Genomic DNA, 21,918 nt, shown 5'->3' with positions numbered 1-21,918 from the left:
ACTTGATTTTGAATCCTTGATCAACAAAGAATATTACTTTCAATAGTCAAAGTTTAAAGAAGACTGGTGCTCTTTTGTCATCTATGGTGGCTGACTACTTAGTAATGCTATAGATTCCAGACTTCCAAGCAGGTATCTCTTCCCTCTTCTAACTTTCTAGGCAAGACACCTATCTGAATCAAGTCATTTTAAATCTTAAAGCCTTAAACCATACAATTGTCAAGTTTTTAGCTGCTCCTACAAACTGTGGTGCTGAATTAGAGTTTGGAAGAAACAGGAAGTCAATTTCCTCAATCACAGGTGTTAGCATTCCATCTGATTTATGCTCCATAGCACTATGGTTTGGCTATAGCTATTCTAAAATAGAACCTCTGGGGTTACTAATACATTTTTTGACATAATTATGTAAGTATTTGCTGGTTTGTTTCACAATGCAGTTAAAGGCAAAAAGATAAGACAATCTATGCATTAATGATAGGATGATTGGTTTGGTGTTTGGTAATGGGACTATTAAAAATATATCCCATTTTAAAAACAAGAAAGCACATAAAAATGTTCTATAAAAATAAAGAGCACCCTATGATCTTCATTAATTATATCATTGTTTTAAACCAAAAGATATTCTAATTCGGTTTAGTTTATATTTTTATTAAGAAATGCAAAAGTAATGTTTTTTTTAATGAATAAATTTTAATAATTTATAAGCTATAATTAAAGAGTCTAAACCTTCAAAGATCAATTTAAAAAGTACTTCTTACACATGTCCTTGAAATTCTCTTTTATCAGCCTATATATATTCTTTTTTTCATGGTTTTCTCCATATATTTTCTAGCTTTTACAAAGTTAAAGTTGTTGATTAGCTTAAAAAAACAAAATAATAAAGTCTTTCTAAATGTTGTTTCCCCTGAAGCCATTTTGAGCAAAGTGCAACTAAGCAACAGCTTATCTATATTTGTTATGTAAGAAATTTTAAAAGAAAAAAACTATTAATTTTTCACTTGAAGTTACTATTACAGTTCAATTAGGAGCATGGCATCCCAACTAAGATTATTTAAATGATCAAATATACTGAATAACCCTCATATAATATAATGATTAAAATAGTTTATTGACCTTTTGTGTGACACATAATGTTAAAACTTCCTTTTAAAATGGACTAGCCAAATTTTCCTGTCTTAGTTTTTTTTTAATGATTTTATGAAGTTGTGATTATTTTGAGTGATGTTATAGTTTTTATAGTTGTAAGTACACACTGTGGAATGAACCTCATAAAGTTTATTACAATAAATGTAAATAATCTTATAAATATAAAGGAGAAAACCACTTCCTTTTAAATTATAGTAGGTACTATAGTCTCAAGGACTTATGCAGTGTTTGAACTGTCATATTAAAGAAAAAGTACATAAATTTAAAGTGAGAGCAATGAATCATTCTCTGAAGGGAGTAGGGAAAGGACATGAGCATGCACCGAACTGAACCTTTGTCCCTGAAGCGTTACTATGGGTTTGGAACATTAACTAAGTTAAAGCACATGCTGTCAGTACCTGCCAGAAATCCTGATCAGAAGATGAGAAAAAGAAAAAAAATTGACATTGCTTGATTATATGAGCAAACTCCCATTTTGATTATATATATAAACATCACAAACTATAACATATAAAGGACCAATTAAGATCTGCAATAAAATCACTGAACACCTGGAAATAGAAAATGAGGACCAATTTGCTAGGTACAATAAAACAAAAAGCAAAAACCCCAATAACTTAATCTAACCTCCTAAAAGTGAAACATACAATTGTAGAAAAACTTCATATTACTATAAAAAGGAAACACACAAATAATTACCTGTATCTTAAAAAAAAGGGAAAGCAAACACTTCTTTTTTTCATGGATAGTCAAACCATTTCTTTAAGGTTTTCCATTTGGATGTCTCACTATCACCTTATAGATATAATATTTTTGAACTTCATGGCAAATTCGTTGCTTTACCATTCATATTAACATATAGGCAATCAAACTCAAGTAAGTTCAGAGAATTAGTAATTACCCTAAGGATCAGTTCAGATCTCCTGCAAATTATGTTGCATTAAATAAAGTACTATTCACATGCCACCTTGAAGATTTGATGAAGCAGTTTATGTTTGCTAATTTAGCTGAGTACCACTCTAAAATATCTTCAAATATCAAATAATTTTTAAGATTTTTTTTTCAATACATAAACTTCACTGGCTGTGAAATAAAATTTGACCTAAACTTATCATACTTCTTAAACCAAGCTTAGTAGCATGAAAAAAATTCTTGACTAAAAAAACATTGGCTTTTAGCAATTTACAAGCTTAAGGCTAGGTTTGGTATGACAGGGGGTGAGATGAATCACTGTAAACACAGGACAGTTCAGATATGAGAAATCAAACTAGAGGTCTCTCTTCAGTTCATGGACTAACTACTTAATCCCAGCCAACTGGTCATTACAGAGATAGCACAAGTAGATTTTTTATACCCGATCTAACTGGGAAGGAAAGAACCACGGAGAGAGTAATTATGCACAGGGTATGCTATTCTGCAGCATTTCATACAAACCAAGAAAGAAGATTTTATATATATATAAATAAATATAAATATATATAATAGCCAATTCCATTCATAGATTGAATAAAATGCTCAAAGTCGTGCAAAGTAGCTATAATTTGTAGAGCCAGGTACTTTACTCATTGTCCTGATTTCAGTGAGAAGGTAACTGGCACTGAGAGAGGGTGAGTAGTAAATGGTCTCCTGCCGAAGGTAACCCATCAATTATATGGCAGAGTCCATATTTGAACACAGGATGGTCCATATCCAAAGTCACACTGTTTTCACCCTGTGCTATTTACTATCCACTGAGTTCAGCATTCCATAATGTATTTTTTCATCCTCAATTCAGCATACTGTAACATCTCTCAACCATTTACATTTAGTAAATACTGAGATTCTCAAAATGGAAATCCCTTAAAAAATATTTCAGACACTAAAGCCAGATTTTCTTAGGGCTGTGGTGTGTACAAAAGAACTAAAATTGCTAATTTGTAAGAAGAGAGAAAAATGAGAAACTGTTTTAAAATAATTTAAAGACCTTGAATGATAAAGAGGAAGAGGAAAAAATCTGAGACTAAAAATAAAATAGAAAATTGCAGCAGGTTTCAAAGGATTTCTTGAAATGCTGAGTCAGTTTCTGCATTTACTGTTAATGTAATTACTTTCTAAACTTCTGCTTGTCTAAACACCGACTCTAATGAGTAGCACCATTCAAATGGTGCTACATCTGACACACAACTAATCAATATTTGAAAGAGCAAATAGTTTAGCTCTTAGCTAAATCATTATTCTCTCTACCATCTTGATTACAATGAGCTTAGACCCAATTTTTCAAATACATATGACAGTGTTACTTAAGAGAGATGGCTTTAGTAATAAAAAAAATAAAAATTAAAAAAGAACGAAAAGCATTTTTCAAAATGCCAATTGGTGTTTGTGGCATATGAGAAAATAATGGAGCAAATAACAGAATAACAGTAAAGTTGAAATTCTGATTTCTACATTTAGCTATTAAAAATTGTATACCTCGAGAGAAACCAAGATGGCGGCATAAGGTAAACACCTAATTGTTGCCTGCCACAACAATTTTGAAACTACAACTGGAAAACAGAGCGCACACCGTCCAGAACCACCGGAAAACTGGCAGAGTGGAAAACCTACAACTAGAGAAAAACAGAGAGGGAGACGCTGAGCCTCGGGAGCTGTGGAGGTGCGGAGATCCGTGAGCTCGGAAAGGGCGGGCGGCTGAATACGCGGCAGGCTTGCTCGCAGCATGCGGAGAGGGAGGGCAGCAGACGCTGCGTGGCTAGCTTTCTCGTTTGGGAGAAAAACAAAACCTCCCGACTGCACTGAAATCCACCTGGTCTGTTTGGCAGCGGGCGAGGCTCGAAAGCTGCCTTCTCTCAGAGGCACTCAGCCATTGATTAGGGCACGGAGAAACCTGCCCTCTTAGGGCAGCGGGGTCGGAAACCAAGTTTGTCTGCGCCACCCTGAGACTCCGCCCCATCCAAGCTGAGCACAGCCCTCCCAGTGACTGGATTTCTCATTCGGGAGAAAAACAAAACCTCTGGTCTGCACTGAAATCCAGCCCCAGCTGGGGAGAAACTGGTCTCTTAGGCAGCAGGAGAGGCTCGAAAGCTACCTTCTCTCAGAGGCACGCAGCCATTAATTCGGGCACGGAGAAACCGCACCTCTTAGGGCGGAGCAGACGGGAAACCAAAGCTTGTCTGCGCCACCCTGAGACGCCGCCCCATCCAAGCTGAGCACAGAAGCTCTCCCAGCGGAGACACTGCTGATCCTCACAGCCAACTGGCTTGGAGATCAACTCCCGCCAGTGATACCAACAATCCCAACCACTCTGAACTCCAGTTTCTGGGGACACACGGGGGACCCAGACGCCTACGGGACTCTCGGCCATCGGTCGGAGAGTGAGAGTGACTTTTCTGTCGGTGTGGACGACACCAGATTTCAACCACTCTCATAAGGGACACATTCAAGAGGCAGACTCAGTGAGCACCAAAGCCCTACTGTGTCTCCAGCACAGCAATTCTTCTGTTATAGACACAGCAGGCCTTCACAACCAATTGGACCGGAGGTCAATTCCTCCCAGTGTACCAACAGCAATCAGGGCTTTGAACTACACCAAGACTTTCCACTCAGCCCACAAAGGGGAGTACCAAGAGCGACCACCTAGGGTGATTGGGGAAGCTGAGCTACTGGCCCCTATAGGTCACCGACCACACAAAGCCACTCCATTAACACAGGGAGGCAGCCAAAATGTGGAGACATCGAAGTATGTCACAAGTAGGAGAGATAGATGAAAGCAAACTAATGGACGACACAGTGTTCAGAACCATATTTAAAAGGTTACTCAAGAATCTTCTAAAAACTGCTGAGAAACTTGAAGAGACCTTCAAGGACCTAAATGAGAATACCAAAAAAATGGAAAAGGACCAGTCAGAAATTATGCATACACTGTCTGAAATAAAGAATATACAAAGTAGACCACCGCACCCGAAGAGTCAAACCAAAGATCTGGAATATGAGGAAGAAAAAAACACCCAACCAGAGAAGCAGAAAGAAAGAAGAATCCAAAAGTGTGAGGATAGCATAAGGAGCCTCCGGGATGGCTTTAAGCGTACCAATATCCGAATTTTTGGGGTGCCAGAAGAGAGAGAGCAAGATACTGAAAACCTATTTGAAGAAATAATGACAGAAAACTTCCCCCACCTGGTGAAAGAAATAGACTTACAGGTTCAGGAAGCACACAGAACCCCAAACAAGAGGAATCCAAAGAGGACCACACCAAGACACATCATAATTAAAATGCCAAGGGCAAAAGACAAGGAGAGAATCTTACAAGCAGCAAGAGAAAAACAGTTAGTTACCTACAAGGGAGCACCCATACGACTGTCAACTGATTTCTCAACAGAAACTATGCAGGCCAGACGGGAATGGCAAGAAATATTCAAAGTGATGAATAGCAAGAACCTACAACCAAGACTACTCTACCCAGCAAAGTTATCATTCAGAATTGAAGGGCAGATAAAGAGCTTCACAGATAAGAAAAAGCTAAAGGAGTTCACCACCACCAAACCAGTATTATATGAAATGCTGAAAGGTATTCTTTAAAAAGAGGAAAAAGAAGAAAAAAGTAAAGATAAAAATTATGAACAACAAATACATATCTATCAACAAGTGATTCTAAAAATTAAGTTAATTAAAAATCTGAGGAACAGAATAAACTGGTGAACATAATAGAATCAGAGGCATAGAATGGGAGTGGATTAATAATTCTCAGGGGGAAAGGGGTTTCTGTGTGGGGGGTATGGGAAGAGACTGAACAAAAATCATACACCTATGGATAAGGACAACGGGGGGAGGGAACCGGGTGATGGGGAGATATGGGGGAGAAAAAGGAGAAACAATTGTAATAATCTGAACAATAAAGATTTATTTTAAAAAATTGTATACCTCTTATTTTCTTTCATTAAAATGAAACATTATGTGATTTTTCAGAGTAATTATGGGTTCCAACTGTACTTTATCACAGCAGAAAAATTAATTTTAGCAGTCTTAGCAAAAAGAAGGTAAAAGAATAAGTTTTATTTTTTGCCCAAACAGCATTAAGGTAGTAAAGTGATTATCTGACAAGAGAAATTTCTATTTACGAATAGATTATATAAACAAATAGCTTAGATGTATGAAAGATGGCATAGCATAGTGCTTAAGATTGTGAATTTTGGAGCCAGACTACTAGTTTGAAATTCTGGCTCTACCACTTACTAGCTGTATGATCTTATTTTTTTTAAAAAAAGGTTAAGTTACTTTTTTTTAACTTTTCTGTACTTTTTTTATTTGTAAAATGATAATAAAAATAGTAAGCTACCTAAAAGAATAGTTGTGTAGATTAAACGAGTTATTACATGTAAGCACTTAGAACAGTGCATGGCACATACTAAGCATTCAAAAAGCCATAACTATTCTTTTTCATATTATTATTGGTAATAATCACCTCAAGAGACAAATAGAGTCAAGCATTTGTCATTTAGAGATTACTTTAAACTGGCAAAATAAAACACTGACAGCAATGAGTGAAGAGGTTAATGGTGTTTTTTAAAAAGGCTAAATCAGTGGTCGGCAAACTCATTATTCAACAGAGCCAAATATCAACAGTACAACGATTGAAATTTCTTTTGAGAGCCAAATTTTTTAAACTTAAACTTCTTCTAACACCACTTCTTCAAAATAGACTCGCCCAGGCCGTGGTATTTTGTGGAAGAGCCACACTCAAGGGGCCAAAGAGCCGCATGTGGCTCGCGAGCCGCAGTTTGCCGACCACCTGGGTAAATCATTACCCCTAAAATAATACGTGACTATGAAATAATTGTGGAGAACTTCAGTCTTCAAGGAACTGAAGTACTTTATCCATTCTCTTGAAATCTGTTACAGTTTTTTTTAAAGCAAGAATGTCCCTATTATAAAAGAAAGAGAACATAAGTAGAATGGGATTAATGGGCAAATGAAAAAATGGGAGCAAAAACAATAAAATTCTGCCTAGATATCCAGAATGAGCAATAGGAAAACCAGAAAAAATATATCAATTCATCTAGAATTTAGAGTTGACTGATTTAAAGTCTCTGTAAGCTAAAGGAGAGAGAGAGAGAGAGCTAATTAACACTTCAGAATTCATAAGAACATCATAACCTCCTATATAAAGTTGAGCAGCAGTTCAAATAAATGTAAAGATTTATCGAATTTTGTCTCATGAGAATTTCAGTCTACTCTCTCCTAATTTACATTTTCTTGATCTGCACTAGTTTTCACTCTTAGAAGACAGGAAATCCCTTATATAACTTACTATATGTGTCAAGGAGTAAGTAATACTATACTTTACCTTATTCCAGACTCATATTTTATCTGTGATATGAAGCAAATAATCACAACTTGAATAACAAACTAAGAGGAAAATGTGTGCCCACACTCCCCTCCGGGAATCAAGACTTACCCCTAAAGGGAACAGCATTTTAAAGTTCATTTATTAACATTTCAAAAATAACCTTTACCTAGTAAGCAATTAAAAGCATTCAGTTATATTAAAACTTTGATTTTTAACTATGGCTCCCATCTTTTTTTCTGCTGATTATCTTTTCTGTTATAAACACTATAATCAGTATTTCCCTTTGTAGCCTTTAACCATACTTTTATTTCTTTTACCTAAATGTGGACAATTTTTATTTTAATTTGATGTAAAGAGTTTTCCTGTTCCATGTGAACAAATAATTTAGTATATATCACAAAGAAGATAAAAATAAAACACTAGTTAATTCTTCCAAATTAGAGAGATTCTAAGGAGGCTGTAATTACAAATATTAAATAATCTCAATCTGGAGGCATCATTTCTGGAATGTTCAGGAGAGCTGAGGTAAAAAGGGAACTTGATAAGGAGGAAAGAATAAAAAATATACTTTCTGAAAAAGAAATACAAGGTGGAATGATAATGGGCAATTAGTTTCAATGAGCAATTACTTGTTACCTGAAAAGAGGGTAAACTTTAATGTTTTTAGATGAGAGGATTACAGTAAAACCCTGGAATATTGGTATTCTTAGCTAAAGAAACCATTTTTCCTAGATGGTGAAGTTTCCTACTGTAACTTAAAACAACAACAACAACAAACCATCGTGGTATCTGATATGGAGAGTTGTCTTTTACATGCAATAGAAATAGAAAATACAAAACATAATTTCCATATTTGGTATGCTGAGGAAAAAAAGGAGAGGTAAGAGAACCTGGAAAAGGGAGGGTATAAACCACACGAATAAAAGACGGCTACTAAATGATTAAATGAGAGAAATATTTGACAATTACATAATATAAAGGCTCCATTTAGAAATATACTTTGTTTCACAGGCCAATTATTAGATGATAAAAATTAAACCCAGAAAAAATAGTTATCATTAAAGAAATAATTCAAAATTCATGAAATAACTGCATTAACAAAAGTAAAATGTACGAACATTGTGCATTGCTGGGGGAGAAGGGTTTTTTGTTTTTTTTTTAAATCTAAACAAAACAAAAGCCAGACCATATTTTATAGTATGCCATCTGCATAATGGTGTTGATATGCTATTTATAATAATTTTAAAATATCCTTTAATAAAATATGAACTCTTTCCAGGTTTGAGATTTTTAACCTTTTAAATCTAGTCTGAATATTTTAAAAATATCACTTGTCTACAAAATATATTCTTAAAACTAAAGGCCATTGACTATAGCTTCTTTATACATAGCCTGTGTTAGTAGATAGTTTTGAAAAGCATAAATGATGCAACTGCCAATAATAATGTATTTCATGACTTTTGTACAAAGGAAATTGCCAGTATCCTTAGAGTAAGGGTACATTAACATAAGGTAGCGATGGGCTCTGGAAAATAATCCTCCCCAAAATTCAAAAGCCACTTTATCAAATTCACTTTCAATGGCTATCAGTTGAAACCAGAATGTTTTATTTACATCTTAAGGGAATTCTATTTACTTCTCGTCAAACAGAATAGGAGAAAAGAGGACAGGTATTAAAGAAATAACTCTCCAATTATTTGTCCACATCAGTTGGACTATTCTTTTCTACTTTGCTTTTGGAGACTGTACGAAATGCAAGTATAAATGAGAAGAGACCCCAGGAAAATAATACTATTTCTACATTTGCCTGCTTTCAATGACAAAAAGGCTAAAGTGCAATTCAATTAGAAGCTAGTGCTTCTTACTGGTCAAAAGTTAAAACAAAGGGGAATAAGAGAATGAGAGTTAATATTCTTTCTCTAAGCAGTTCATAACTAGTTTATCTTCCAAGTTAAAAAATAAAAAAAGAGAAAATGATCCATTTAAAAATCAAAGCAAGTTTAAAAGGAAATTCCTCTAGGACAGTGGTCGGCAAACTCACTAGTCAACAGAGCCAAATATCAACAGTACAACGATTGAAATTTCTTTTGAGAGCCCAATTTTTTAAACTTAAACTTCTTCTAACGCCACTTCTTCAAAATAGACTCGCCCAGGCCGTGGTATTTTGTGGAAGAGCCACACTCAAGGGGCCAAAGAGCCGCATGTGGCTCGCGAGCCGCAGTTTGCCGACCATGGCTCTAGAATGTTAGATTTCTACTAAATTTCTGGCTATCATGTATGAAATTTACTAAAACTACCACACAAATCTGTTTGTGTGTTGTTGTTGTTTTTTCAAAAATTCAATTATTGTTTTAGGATTTATATACTCTAGAAACTGCTACTTAAGAATTAAGATTTCCTGATTGAGACAACAAAAGAGTCATGAAGATGCTAAGGAAAATAAATAAGAAGACTGATAGTTAAATAAGTGTCGAACCCTTATAGTTATTAAGCAAAGGCTTTTATGCATGGCAAAAATCCCTGGAAAAACCTCTAAAGTGATTAAACAATAAATTTTGCACTCTTCATTATAATTAAGACTTGAAAACAGTACCAAAGCTACTTTCTTAGCTTCATCTGAAATAAAAGATAATTCATAAATTTACTGTTCAAGTTGCACATATTCAACTCTTTGCATGTTTTCAGGTTTACGTATATACAACAGAGAATTGAATTCTCATACTACTCTGGATTCTTTCAGTGACCAAAACAGTGATTTGTTAAATTGATTTTGCTTTAAGATATCACTGACTTAGTGAGTCATACCTCCAAGAAATATGCATTGACCAGTTGATTTTTCCCAAGTCATCAAACATTTACAGGTCACCTCCTGTGTGCCATGCATATGTTGGACTCTCAGTGACACAAAAACAGAAAAGCCAGGGGCCCAACTTGCCAGAGACTCTGAAATCAGACCATGACATCAGTGTCTGCAAATAATCGCTAACATGGATATAGTACTTTGTCATACATAAAACAGACACCAAGGATCAGAGGGAAGATGTGGCTGTCACAAAGCAGAGCTAGACTCTGAACCTAGGTCTCCTAACAAAAAGTTCAATGCCTTTTCTTTTTTAAAATCACTGTTTCTCTTAGATTATGTGACTTTAAAAAGAAGATACAGATGGAGGCACTGTGCCACCTGAATAAGAAAGGTAATTTTTAGGCTGGAAGCCTTGGCTGAGATCTCTCAATTCTTAAGTCAGCCACTCATCATTTCCACTTGTACAAAAGACCTTAGCACTTATATCTTCACCTTACCAGTATGTGGAGTTTACATAATGAAGCAGGATGGACACCTTCCTGCAAGATCAGTTGCTACTAACCCTGACCTCTACCCATCTAGACCCTCTTTTGTGATCCTGCCTTTTCCAGCCACTGCATGATTTTCCTCCTGATTTCCTTCACTTTAGGCTTTGTAGAACCACTCCTGGCTCTTTCTTCTTTCTTCCTCCTCTTTAAAATTGACCTTTTACTTTTCTTTCTGACCCTGTGTAATACGTTCTTTCTCTTTTTGGAGAATTCAGCCTGAAAGGGAAAAACATGTTTAACTAACTGCTTTGAGATAATAAAATTAAAAGTTTCATTTTCTATACTAAAGAATGATTTATTATAAATGATTTATTCCAGGCATAAAATAAAGAATTGAAAGTAAGTATAATGCAAACATATGTAAATTTGGGGTCTTCATAACTATTATAAAAGCACTAGGAAGGACTTCCCTAATTTTCTTAATATTACTGCTATATACTATCATAGTTTGAGGAAGGTCAAATCAGATAGGTGTTTCTAAAACAAATGCAATATTGGGGGCTTAACTTTTGTGGCTTTTGAACTAAAGCTCAAATCTCAATATACACTGAATTAGGCCTTAATATAAACAGCAGGCAGTCCACGGGTGTTACCTTGTGTGGATAAAGATAGAAGAAACTTCTGCTTGGCTCTTCCTGTAGAAGCATCTGAAGGCACTTACAGGCCTCCCAACCTAAGCAACACTCTTTTTTGATAAGATAAGCATGTATTCAGAAATCCCTCACAAATAATACTGGAGGAACTTTAAAATATTCTTAGTAAACAGGATATACACATGCCATAGTTTTCTCACCTTTCCATCAAAGCGTTTTATTATATATTGATCCAGGCCCAAGTCTGTGAAAGAGAAAAAAACAATTCAATCAACTCAAATGAAACATGAAATGACAGCTCTCCGTTTTGTTTCCAATCATTCAATTAAATGTACTAGATGGTTTAGCTACAATATTATTCCAAGGTAACAAGAATGAAAATTTTGTCCCACTTTCAGACTCAAAGTGTAACTGCTATAAGATACCAACGTTTTACTTTACATATGAGAAGTGAGGGTCTGAGAGGATAAAGAGGGTAAAGGTTCATGTGCAAACCTATTCAACAGCAGAGCCAAACTAGAATCCAGGACTCTTCCCAGGGTGATGCTCTTTTCATTACATCAAAGAACTAATTACCTCTAAATAAACTGAGGGACATTAGATTAATCTGAATACATAATACTTTTTTTGGATCAAATTAAAGAAAGGTCAGTTTAATATCAAAAGGAATTTGTGTAACACATATAAGCAGATACAAACAGACCATCTTAATATTACCTTTTAAAATTGGGTTAAATAATAAATATTTACCCTGGGAATACCTAATGTTGAGTTCTAAGCACTGTGAAAGATATAAGTAAATATATTAAGTGCCCTTGAGGGCAGGTATTTTTTTGTCTTTGCCTACTTCTTTATCTCAGGAATAGTGCTTGATCAATAAATGTCTATTAACAAATGAATAAAAAAAATTTAGAAAGACATATGCATATAATAACATTACAAGGGAACATACAATTAGCTCAATAAGAGGGTGCTGTGGAAGTTTTTAGAGGGGAGAAATCGGTTCCCAATTATGCTTACTTTTTCTTGCATAATTACTTAGTTCTTTTCTTTCAGTTCTTACCGCATTCATTCTAGCTAAGGTCTTATCTCCCTATGCCCAGAGTACAACAATGATTTGATTATCATCCCTCCCAGAGGAAACTTTTTGTACTTCTGCTTCCACACATTTGGTTATACATTCTCTTTATCTAAAACTAGAGGCCCGATGCACGAAATTCATGCAAGGGGCTCGGCCCCACTGCTACAGTGGCTGCCTCTGCCCACCCACCCGCCACAGCGGCCACCTCTGCCTTGGCCCCCCGCAGTTTCGTCCAGAAGGACGGCTGATCTAATTAGCATATTACGCTTTTATTATTATAGATGTGCTTCACTTTCTAGACACCCACCATAACAAAATGAACCACTGACTGCAAAAGAAAGGATAAGTCAGGAAACATTTAAAAACAAATCTAATCTGAAACCTCGCAGATGTTCAAAAAGATATCACAGTCACAACGAACATGCTTCATTATCTTTTCATAGTCTGCCTGCTGCTTGCCCATCTGCCCTCTCTTAGCCTGGGAGCTGCAGGTAGTATATGTATTAAATTTTTTCAGTGGATGACAAGTGGGAAACACCACTCCAGCTTGAGGTGAGTGAAAGAAAGGGCAAGCCTTTGCACTGGTCCCTCAGGGAGCAAAAGGCCACAACACTTTTTTACCAAAATTTAGCAGCCTCTTTCTTCATTAAGCACTCCCTGGTTGCTGTACGTTTTTTATTAGATTCCAGAGGTCCACTATAGTTACTTCTGTCCATTTTGGCAGCTTAATGGTTGCATCAGTGGAATTCTTAGAGCTCTCAACTCTCATTTTCCCCACCATGTTTCCCAAATATATTTGTAAATTGTTACATTTAACTTAAAGTGTTAAGCCACTTATTTTCTTTCATCACACCTTGTTTGTTCAGGCTGTTACCTCTATATGAGACATCCTTTCCACTACTCGTTGAGCATATTTAAGATAGTTGATTTAATGTCTCTGTGAAGTAAGTACAATGCTTAGATAGGCTTTTATCCAAACTCAGATGCATTCTCTAGAAATCATTCTCCCACCTTTTAGATTTAACTAAGTGCTCCTTGTTATATTGCCACAGCACCATCCTTCTTTAACAGATCACTACATTCTTGAAATTTCTCATTACTGTCTCTATCTCCCTCACTAACGAGCAACTTGATAGCAGTCACATTGTAATGCATTGCCTTCAGGAACATTCTCATTATAGGCAATGAACCTCAGCCGGAGGAGTACACTTTCCTCAATCCTTTAACCTGGCTGAGGATTGCCACATTAGACTGTAGGCTCCTCTTCTGTACTCCCAAAGCCTAGCATGATGCCAGACATATAGTAGCTACATAGATATAATTATTGCATGGACCTATAAAGTTTAGGCAATACACAGAAAGAAACAAAGTAGCATATAACAAAAAGAAATATCACAATCTCATTTTTCACATTAACAACTTACGTTCTGGTTGTTTTTCATTGGGTGTTATGGATCGCACAAAATCTTGTGGAGTCATAAACACTTCAGATTCACCATGCTCACTGATTACTTTCAAGGTGGCAAAATATCGGAAGATTTTGTCTGGTGTAGAATATGCTCTAATCCTATTCTCATATTCCATTACCTAAAATTAGAAATCCAGGGTGTTATTATTAAGCAGTTTTCATTTTCATACATTTTATATCTTATTTTTAGGGAACTTTAAATTATATCACTTTTTTCTATTACTAGATTTTTAAAAATATATATTTTATTGATTTTTTACAGAGAGGAAGGGAGAGGGATAGAGAGCTAGAAACATCGATGAGAGAGAAACATCGACCAGTTGCCTCCTGCACACCCCCTACTGGGGATGTGCCCGCAACCAATGTACATGCCCTTGACCGGAATCGAACCTGGGACCTTCCAGTCCGCAGACCTACGCTCTATCCACTGAACCAAACTGGTTTCGGCATATTACTAGATTTTTAAAATGTTAGAAATAAACTTGAATTTCAAAAACTTTTGAACCACTTTCTTCCAATATACCTTTCATACTTCATTTGAGGCAATACTTGTGTAATGTCTGTTTAGAAATTTTTGAAGAATTTTCTTATTTTTTTAAATCATTGAACGCTAGCAAAATGTCATACAAGAACCTGGTAATTAAGAACCTGTAGGCTACCATATATATGGCATTATACCCTGTAGGCTACCATACAAGAACCTTGGCTACCATATATATGGCATATAGGCTACCATATATATGGCATTAGAACCTGTAGGCTACCATACAAGAACCTTGGTAATTAAGGAACTGTAGGCTACCATATATATGGCATTATATATGGTAATTAAGAACCTTGGTAATTAAGAACCTTGGCTACCATATATATAGCATATAGGCTACCATATATATGGCATTAGAACCTGTAGGCTACCATACAAGAACCTTGGTAATTAAGAACCTGTAGGCTACCATATATATGGCATTATACCCTGTTACTGAGATATGCCTCAGTAACAGGGTATAATGCCATATATCTCAGTAACAGGGTATAATTCCATATATATGGTAGCCTACAGGTTCTTAATTACCAAGTCTTTAAAAAGGAATAGATTTCCCGTTTTTAGTTCTATAAAATTTCCTGAATCCTAAAAAAAAACAGACTTGGGACTTCATAGGTTTGAACAGCTAATAGTCTTTCAAATACAAAGTACATAAAATGATAGCATCAAAAAATAGTAAAGTTACATACCATGGAAACTCAATTATTAACAGGTCTCAAACAATAAGACTTCTACTTTTTCTATAAAATTAAGCAAACTGCCAGTGGTCCTCTATTTATAGCATATTTAGAAAAGAGCAGAAGAGCACAAGCAAATATTTGAAAAGGAACAGAATCACAAAAGATCAGAATGTTAACATGAAAACTCATTTCCTTGTCTGGGATCCCAATCCCCATTCTGTGCATGGGACATACAAAATCTTCTGCATAGCATTCTTTTACAAATTCTGGTATGAGAGAAATCTTTTCCATCAAAATACCAAATACATAGTACTTTGGTAAAGAGATTTCTCTCAGACCTAATTTTATATGTTGAGATAGTTAACAATAAATAGTATCTTATAAATAATTGGTTAGAAAATGTGTCAAGGCGATACGATCTAAAATCCCATCAGTTCAATGTCTAAAAAGCAAGACATAATATTAAGAAAAACACTGTTAATGTTTTTAATTTGCCATATTTACACAGCCATTACTATAACTGTCAGTCCTGGCTAGATGGCCACTTTGAGGTCACTGACAGCAGCTGTTTAACGATGGTTTTAATTCCACTACCAGATGTGCTTTCAGCAACTATGAAAGGACTGCTAATTTGTAACTATACATGACAAGAGTCTTCCTAATGCTAATTTTCATAAAAATCTGAATACTAATTTCAGAGATTTTATAAAAAGATTTGGCATGTGGCAAACACACTAAGGAGCTTTTCGACCCCTTAGTGACCTTAAGACTTAGCCAAAAGTCTTAAATCAAAGGCATTTTATATTATACTACAACTATCTGCTGGCTAATACTAGCTACAGAATGAACTACTTTCTTTAGGCCCTCTATATGTTTGTTCTTCTGAGTAACAACAACACAATAATCAGTTTGTAACATTTAAGATATAAGTTGTAGCTACCGCTAAAGATGGCTTTGTGAACCAAAAACAGTTGAGTCAATCATACACAAAGGTAGAAAGAGAACTTAAAAGTTAATGATTTTCAGATTCCTTGGTTGTTACAATATTACTAAATTATGCTGCTTAATGTTATTAATGTTTTAGTTTGAAACAACAGGTCAAGGAAAGTAATACACTTTTTGCATTCCTGTATTGGTAGAGTTTCATATAGACATACTATATAGTATGTATTTTGTTTTTTTTTTCCACTTAGCAGTGTTATCTTGGAGATCATTCCATATCAGTTTAGATGGAACTGCCTCCTTTTAAGTGGTCATGTTAAAAGGAGCACTAACAATAAAGGGGTCAGAATACAGCATTCACTCTTTCTAAAAATCAATGGAAAAAGTATCCTTGGGTGCAGATTAACAACAACAAAAAAACAAAACAAAACAAAAATAAAATTACCATATGATCCAGCAGTTTTATTTTTGGGTACATATACTAGTACAAAAGAATGGGAAATGGAATATCAAAGAGATATCTATATACTCATGTTCATAGCAGCATTGTTGACAAGAGCTAAAATGTGGAAGCAACCCAAGTATCCATGAATGGATAACTGGATGAGCAATGTGTAGTATACATATACAACAGAATATTATTCAGCCCTAAAAAAGGAAGAAAAATCAGATATATGCTACAACATGAACAACCTTAAAAACATTATACTAAGCGCAATAAGCCAGTCCCCCAAAAATGAAAATACTGTATGCTTCCATTTGTATGACATTCTTTTAGTATTCAAAATCATAGTGACAGGAAGTAAAATGGTGGTTTCCAAGGCTGGGAGAAAGGGATAGTAGGGAGTTATTATTTAATAGGTGTATATTTTCAGTTTTATAATATGAAAACAGCTATGGAGATGAATGATGGTGATGGTTGTACATTGCTATATACTCTTTTCAATATGTATTGAATACCACTAACCCGTACACTTAAGAATGGTTTAGATGATAAATATTATGTTATATGTATTTTATCACAATAAAAAAAATTGAAAGAAAAGAGAGACCCTGGAGGAGTGGGAAAACAACTAATGAGAAAAATATAAAAGAGCAGTTAAAAGATACAAAGGATAGGTTCTTTTAAATCCAAGTGGAGTTCCAAAAGAAAGAAATGACAGTGAAGCAATATTGAGGCGATGTCTGAGAATTTTTCAGAATTGAGGACTTGAGGTTTCAGAAGGGACAAAAAATTTTAAAAATTAAAAATAAAACAAAACAAAATGAGAGAAGCATGCACAAACCAACAAAAACTGCATCCACAAATTAAGTGATATGATTTTCCTAACTCTTTGCACCTGTGAATTTTTTAAAATTAAAATAAAACCTACGTTGTGGGTTTGAGTCCCAGTTGGGTGTGTGCAGGAGGCCACCGAATGATGTTTCTCTCTCATCAATGTTTTTTCTCTCTCTCGAAAATCAATAAAAACACTTCCTTAGGTGAGGATTAAAAACAACAACTGAAGTAAATATAGAAGAATGTTAAAATGACAAAACAAGTGTTGGGTACATGTATGTTCATTCTAGTAGTCTTTATTTTCTTGGATATTTGAAGTATTACATGAAAATCAAGAAAACATAAAGGAACAAAAGTAAAAAGTTTAAAAGAAAACTGAGGATGTCAAAAACAGCATGTAGATACTGGAGCAATTTGATATTACAGGGAAAGAATGTAAATGGGACGTAGCTAGAAAAAAACTGATCATAAGTGCAGTTTATTATTTAATTAAAGATAGAAGAATCTTGAATATGACTATGTAGATAGACTATGTAAAAACACACACACACAAAGAGTAACTGGGGAAAAAAACAGCATAAAGAAAGAATAAGTGTTGACAAAAGTTCTTGGTGAGACAGGATAACATGTGGAATGATTATGCTTGAACAGAAAAAAATAGCTCTTTCACTGAGACTTCAGTGAAAGAAAACAGAATTATTTCAAACAGAGACAAGAAAGGTTTTTATAGGTATGGAGTTAAAAATTAATTACATCGATAGCTTTCACTTTTTCTGACTTATGAGATATGGTCATTTGTTGAACAGACAGCGGGAGTAGAAAGTGGAAGGTTCAAAATAAATGCTTATATGGGTCATTTTAGCTCTACTTTGTAAAGTTTAACTCTAAATGAAACTACCGGAGTGAGAAAAATTTGAACTTTCCTTGAATTCACTCAGGGCAAAAGATTTAAATAAATGTATCATGGAAACACTAGGATAGTTGACAATTAACTTGTGATACATAGCTTTTGTTCAAATTCACCTCAGTAAGAAATGAATTTAGGAAATGAGAAGACTTATTTAATAACTTCATCCAAACAGACAAACAGAAAATCCAAATTTCTAAAAGAAATTCCTCTTGCAAATATGTACCACACACACACACACACACACACACACACACACACACACGCACACACACAAAATACATAAATAAGTCAAATTATCTTCTTGCATTGATTAGGTATATTTTAGCAAGTGAAGGCAATTTCCTGTATTTTAATGTTAACATGCAAAATATCTAATAAATTCACCCTTTTGACTCTTCATCACTCATGTCTGCTGAATTCAAATGCCCAATATCATAGGCATTATTATAGTGAAACTGAAACTTTTCTGAGAAAAGGCATAGAATAGCAGGTTGTGTTAAACATATAGAATGTTGAAGTCATTTGAAGTTTATGCTGTCCTCAAATTTATTTGATTTTCTGGAAATATCTGTTTATTTCCCAAGATATTTTATTCTACCTTTACAACTTGACATCATAAATCTGTATTACCACAAGGACTCAATTAACATATATGAGAACGTACAACATCAGAAAGATCCAGAAAGCAAGATCAATGTTAGGTAGCTAAATTGAAAGAATGAAGAAAATATATTCTAATCCTGATTAGTAATCTTAGGTCCTTTTCCTAACTCCATTAACTTTACATTCCAAGAGTATGTTTGCCTTAGAACATGATGGAAAATAGTGAAGAGGTGAATAACTTCAAAGTAAATATGAACCATCTGAAATATATCATAAAAGAGACTCAACTGCATTATTCGAATCTTGGATTAATTATAGCTCTGATTCATTTATATAATTGTGTTTCATACTTTTCTGTCTCTGAATCCAGAGCGTTTCTTCTTTTTCTCTTCCGGTTGAGGCTCAGGACAAGTATCTTCAGCCTTTTTTTCATGGTTACAAACTTCCCCTTCATCTTTATTCTTTCCTTTATCACCAACTTCATTCTTTAGGTTGTTTACAGATGGTGGAGATTCTGCAAGGGCTCTAGATTAAATAAATAAATAAATAAATAAATAAATAAACACACACACACACACACACACACACACACACACACACACACACACATTAATCATGAAGGTCCATCATATTAGCCAAATAAAGATTTACAGATACAGCTCAGGAGGAGCAACAGCAATGAAATTTGTAAAAAGTTTACATGAAGAAATTCCTCAAAAAATTAAAAATAGAACTACCATATGATCCAGAAATCTCAATCTGGTTATATATCCAAAAGAAGTGAAAGCAGTGTAATAAGGAAATTTTTTCACACTCATGTTAATAGCAGCATAACTCACAATATCTAAAATGTGAAAGCAACCCAAATGTTTACTGACAGATGAATGGATAAAGAAAATGTGGTATATACATAGAATATTCAGCCTTAAAAGTAAAGGATATGACACCAAAAGCACAGGCAACACCTGGAATGGAAGCAAAAATAGACAAGCAGGGCTACGTGAAACTAAAACGCTTCAGCACAGCAGAGGAAACAATCAACAAAATGAAAAGGCAATACCCGAAATGGAAGAAAGTATTTGCAAACCATATACTTTATAATAAAAGGTTAATATTAAATATTTATAGGGAGCTTTTACAACAACAACAACAAAAAGCAAATAACTCATTAAAAAATGAGCAAAGGAACTAACAGACATTTCTCAAAAGAAGATGCACAATTGGCTGACATATACATGAAGAGGTGCTCAACATTAATAATCATCAGAGAAATACAAAGCAAAACTGCAACAAGATATTATCTCACTTTATAGGGTAGTTTTATAAATGAACCACAGATAACAAGTGTAGGTGAAAATGTAGAGAAAAGGATTCTTGATTTACTGTAGGTAGAATGTAAATTAATACAAATACTATGGAAAACAGTATGTTGGATCCACAAAAAGCTAACAATAGAACAACCATATGATTCGGCAATCTCACTTCTAGGTATATAGCCAAATAAATTGAAATCAGGATCACAAAGAGATCTACATTCTCATGATCATTGCATCATTATTCACAGTAGCCAAGACATGTCTATCAACCGACAAATAAAGAAAATGTGGTACGTATATACAATGGAATATTATTCCATATTAAAAAAAAGAAGAAACTCTTGTCATTTGTGACAACATAGACGAATCTAGAGAACACTATGCTAAGCAAAATAAGCCAGACACAGAAGGACAAATACTACATTATACCACTTATACCTATAATGAATATAAAACAACCAATCTTAGAGGCAGAGAGTGAAATGATGGTTTCCAAGGAATGGGGAAGGGGAGATTTGCAAGCCATGGGAGATTTTTATAACATACTAGTAGAGTGTGGTGATGGGTCACAGATGTATACTTATCTCCAACTCATCAAGTTGTAAGAATTAATTATATAAAAATTTTAATATAAAATTTTTAAAAAGGAAAATCTGAAAAATATAAAAAAGGAAAGGAAATCCTGTTATTCTATATAATAAAGAGCTAACATGCAAATGGTCATCACGCCCTCACGCCGTCACGCCTTAACAGCTCAGACACTCAACACTGGGGAGAGAGGAATAGGGACCAGCCAGGCACAAATGAGCTTGTGAGAGAGGAATGGGGACCAGCCAGGCTGCAGCCCAGAAGAGGGACAAGCTGCCCGCCCCACAGTCCAAGGTGCCAGCAGCTGTGCCTGTGGCCCCGGAGAGGGACAAGCCGCATGCCCCACGGTCCCAGACACCAGCGGCTGCACCTGCGCCTGCAGCCTGGCCTGGGAGAGGGACAAGCCGCATGCCCCGCGGTCCCAGGCACCAGCAGCTGGAGCTGGGGCCTGGGAGAGGGACAAGCCGCCTGCCCCACAGTTCCAGGTGCCAGCAGCTGTGCCTGCGGCCCGGGAGAGGGACAAGCTGCATGCCCTGTGGTCTCGAGTGCCAGCGGCTGCGCCTGGGCATGCAGCCCGGAAGAGGGACAAGCCACCCACCCCATGGTCCTGGGCACCAGTGCCTGCACCTGCGGCCCGGGAGAGGGACAAGCTGCCGCAGTCCTGGGCGCCTATGGTTGCACCTGCGGCCTGGGAGAGGGACAAGCCGTCCTCCTCACAGTTTCGGGCGCCTGTGGCTGTGGCCCGGGAGAAGACGCCTGCCCACGGTTCCCTGTGGCTGCGGGTGGCCCTGGCAAAGCCGGATGGGGTCCTGGGTGCCTGCGGTTAGCTAGAGGGAGGGAAGCCTGGGTCGCAGGTGTCTGCGACCAGCCAGAGGAGGGAATCCTGGGTCCCGGGTACAGAGCAAGGCAGAGGCAATTAGGGGTGATCAGGCCAGCAGGGAGCAGTTAGGGGCAATCAGGCTGGTAGGGGAGCAGTTAGGGGCGATCAGGCAGGCAGGCAAGTGGTTAGGAGCCAGCGGTCCCGGATTGCGAGAGGCAGTTGGACATTCCCAGAGGGATCCCGGATTGGAGAGGCTGCAGGCCGGGCTGTGG

At 36.0% G+C, this 21,918-nt stretch overlaps 1 protein-coding gene across 3 annotated transcripts in view; it reads right to left on the bottom strand.

Moving 5' to 3' along the window:
• The window catches only part of MICU1 (mitochondrial calcium uptake 1), a 179,158-nt gene that overhangs the window by 103,965 nt on the left and 53,275 nt on the right, over positions 1 to 21,918 (bottom strand). For 2 of the 3 annotated variants that reach the window (XM_079793295.1, XM_079793296.1), the window contains exons 3-5: positions 19,273 to 19,447; positions 13,921 to 14,083; positions 11,616 to 11,659 (exon numbers count right to left, since the gene is read on the bottom strand). In XM_079793295.1, the coding sequence (XP_079649421.1) occupies positions 11,616 to 11,659; positions 13,921 to 14,083; positions 19,273 to 19,447 (382 nt within the window). Of the gene's footprint in view, positions 1 to 10,876; positions 11,039 to 11,615; positions 11,660 to 13,920; positions 14,084 to 19,272; positions 19,448 to 21,918 lie in introns of all 3 variants that reach the window. The other variant, XM_079793297.1, reaches the window with a different exon arrangement.

This window comes from Cnephaeus nilssonii, assembly GCF_951640355.1.
Source record: "Cnephaeus nilssonii genome assembly, chromosome: 16".
Taxonomy (NCBI): domain Eukaryota; kingdom Metazoa; phylum Chordata; class Mammalia; order Chiroptera; family Vespertilionidae; genus Cnephaeus; species Cnephaeus nilssonii.
This window is presented reverse-complemented; position numbering and strand designations above follow the sequence as displayed.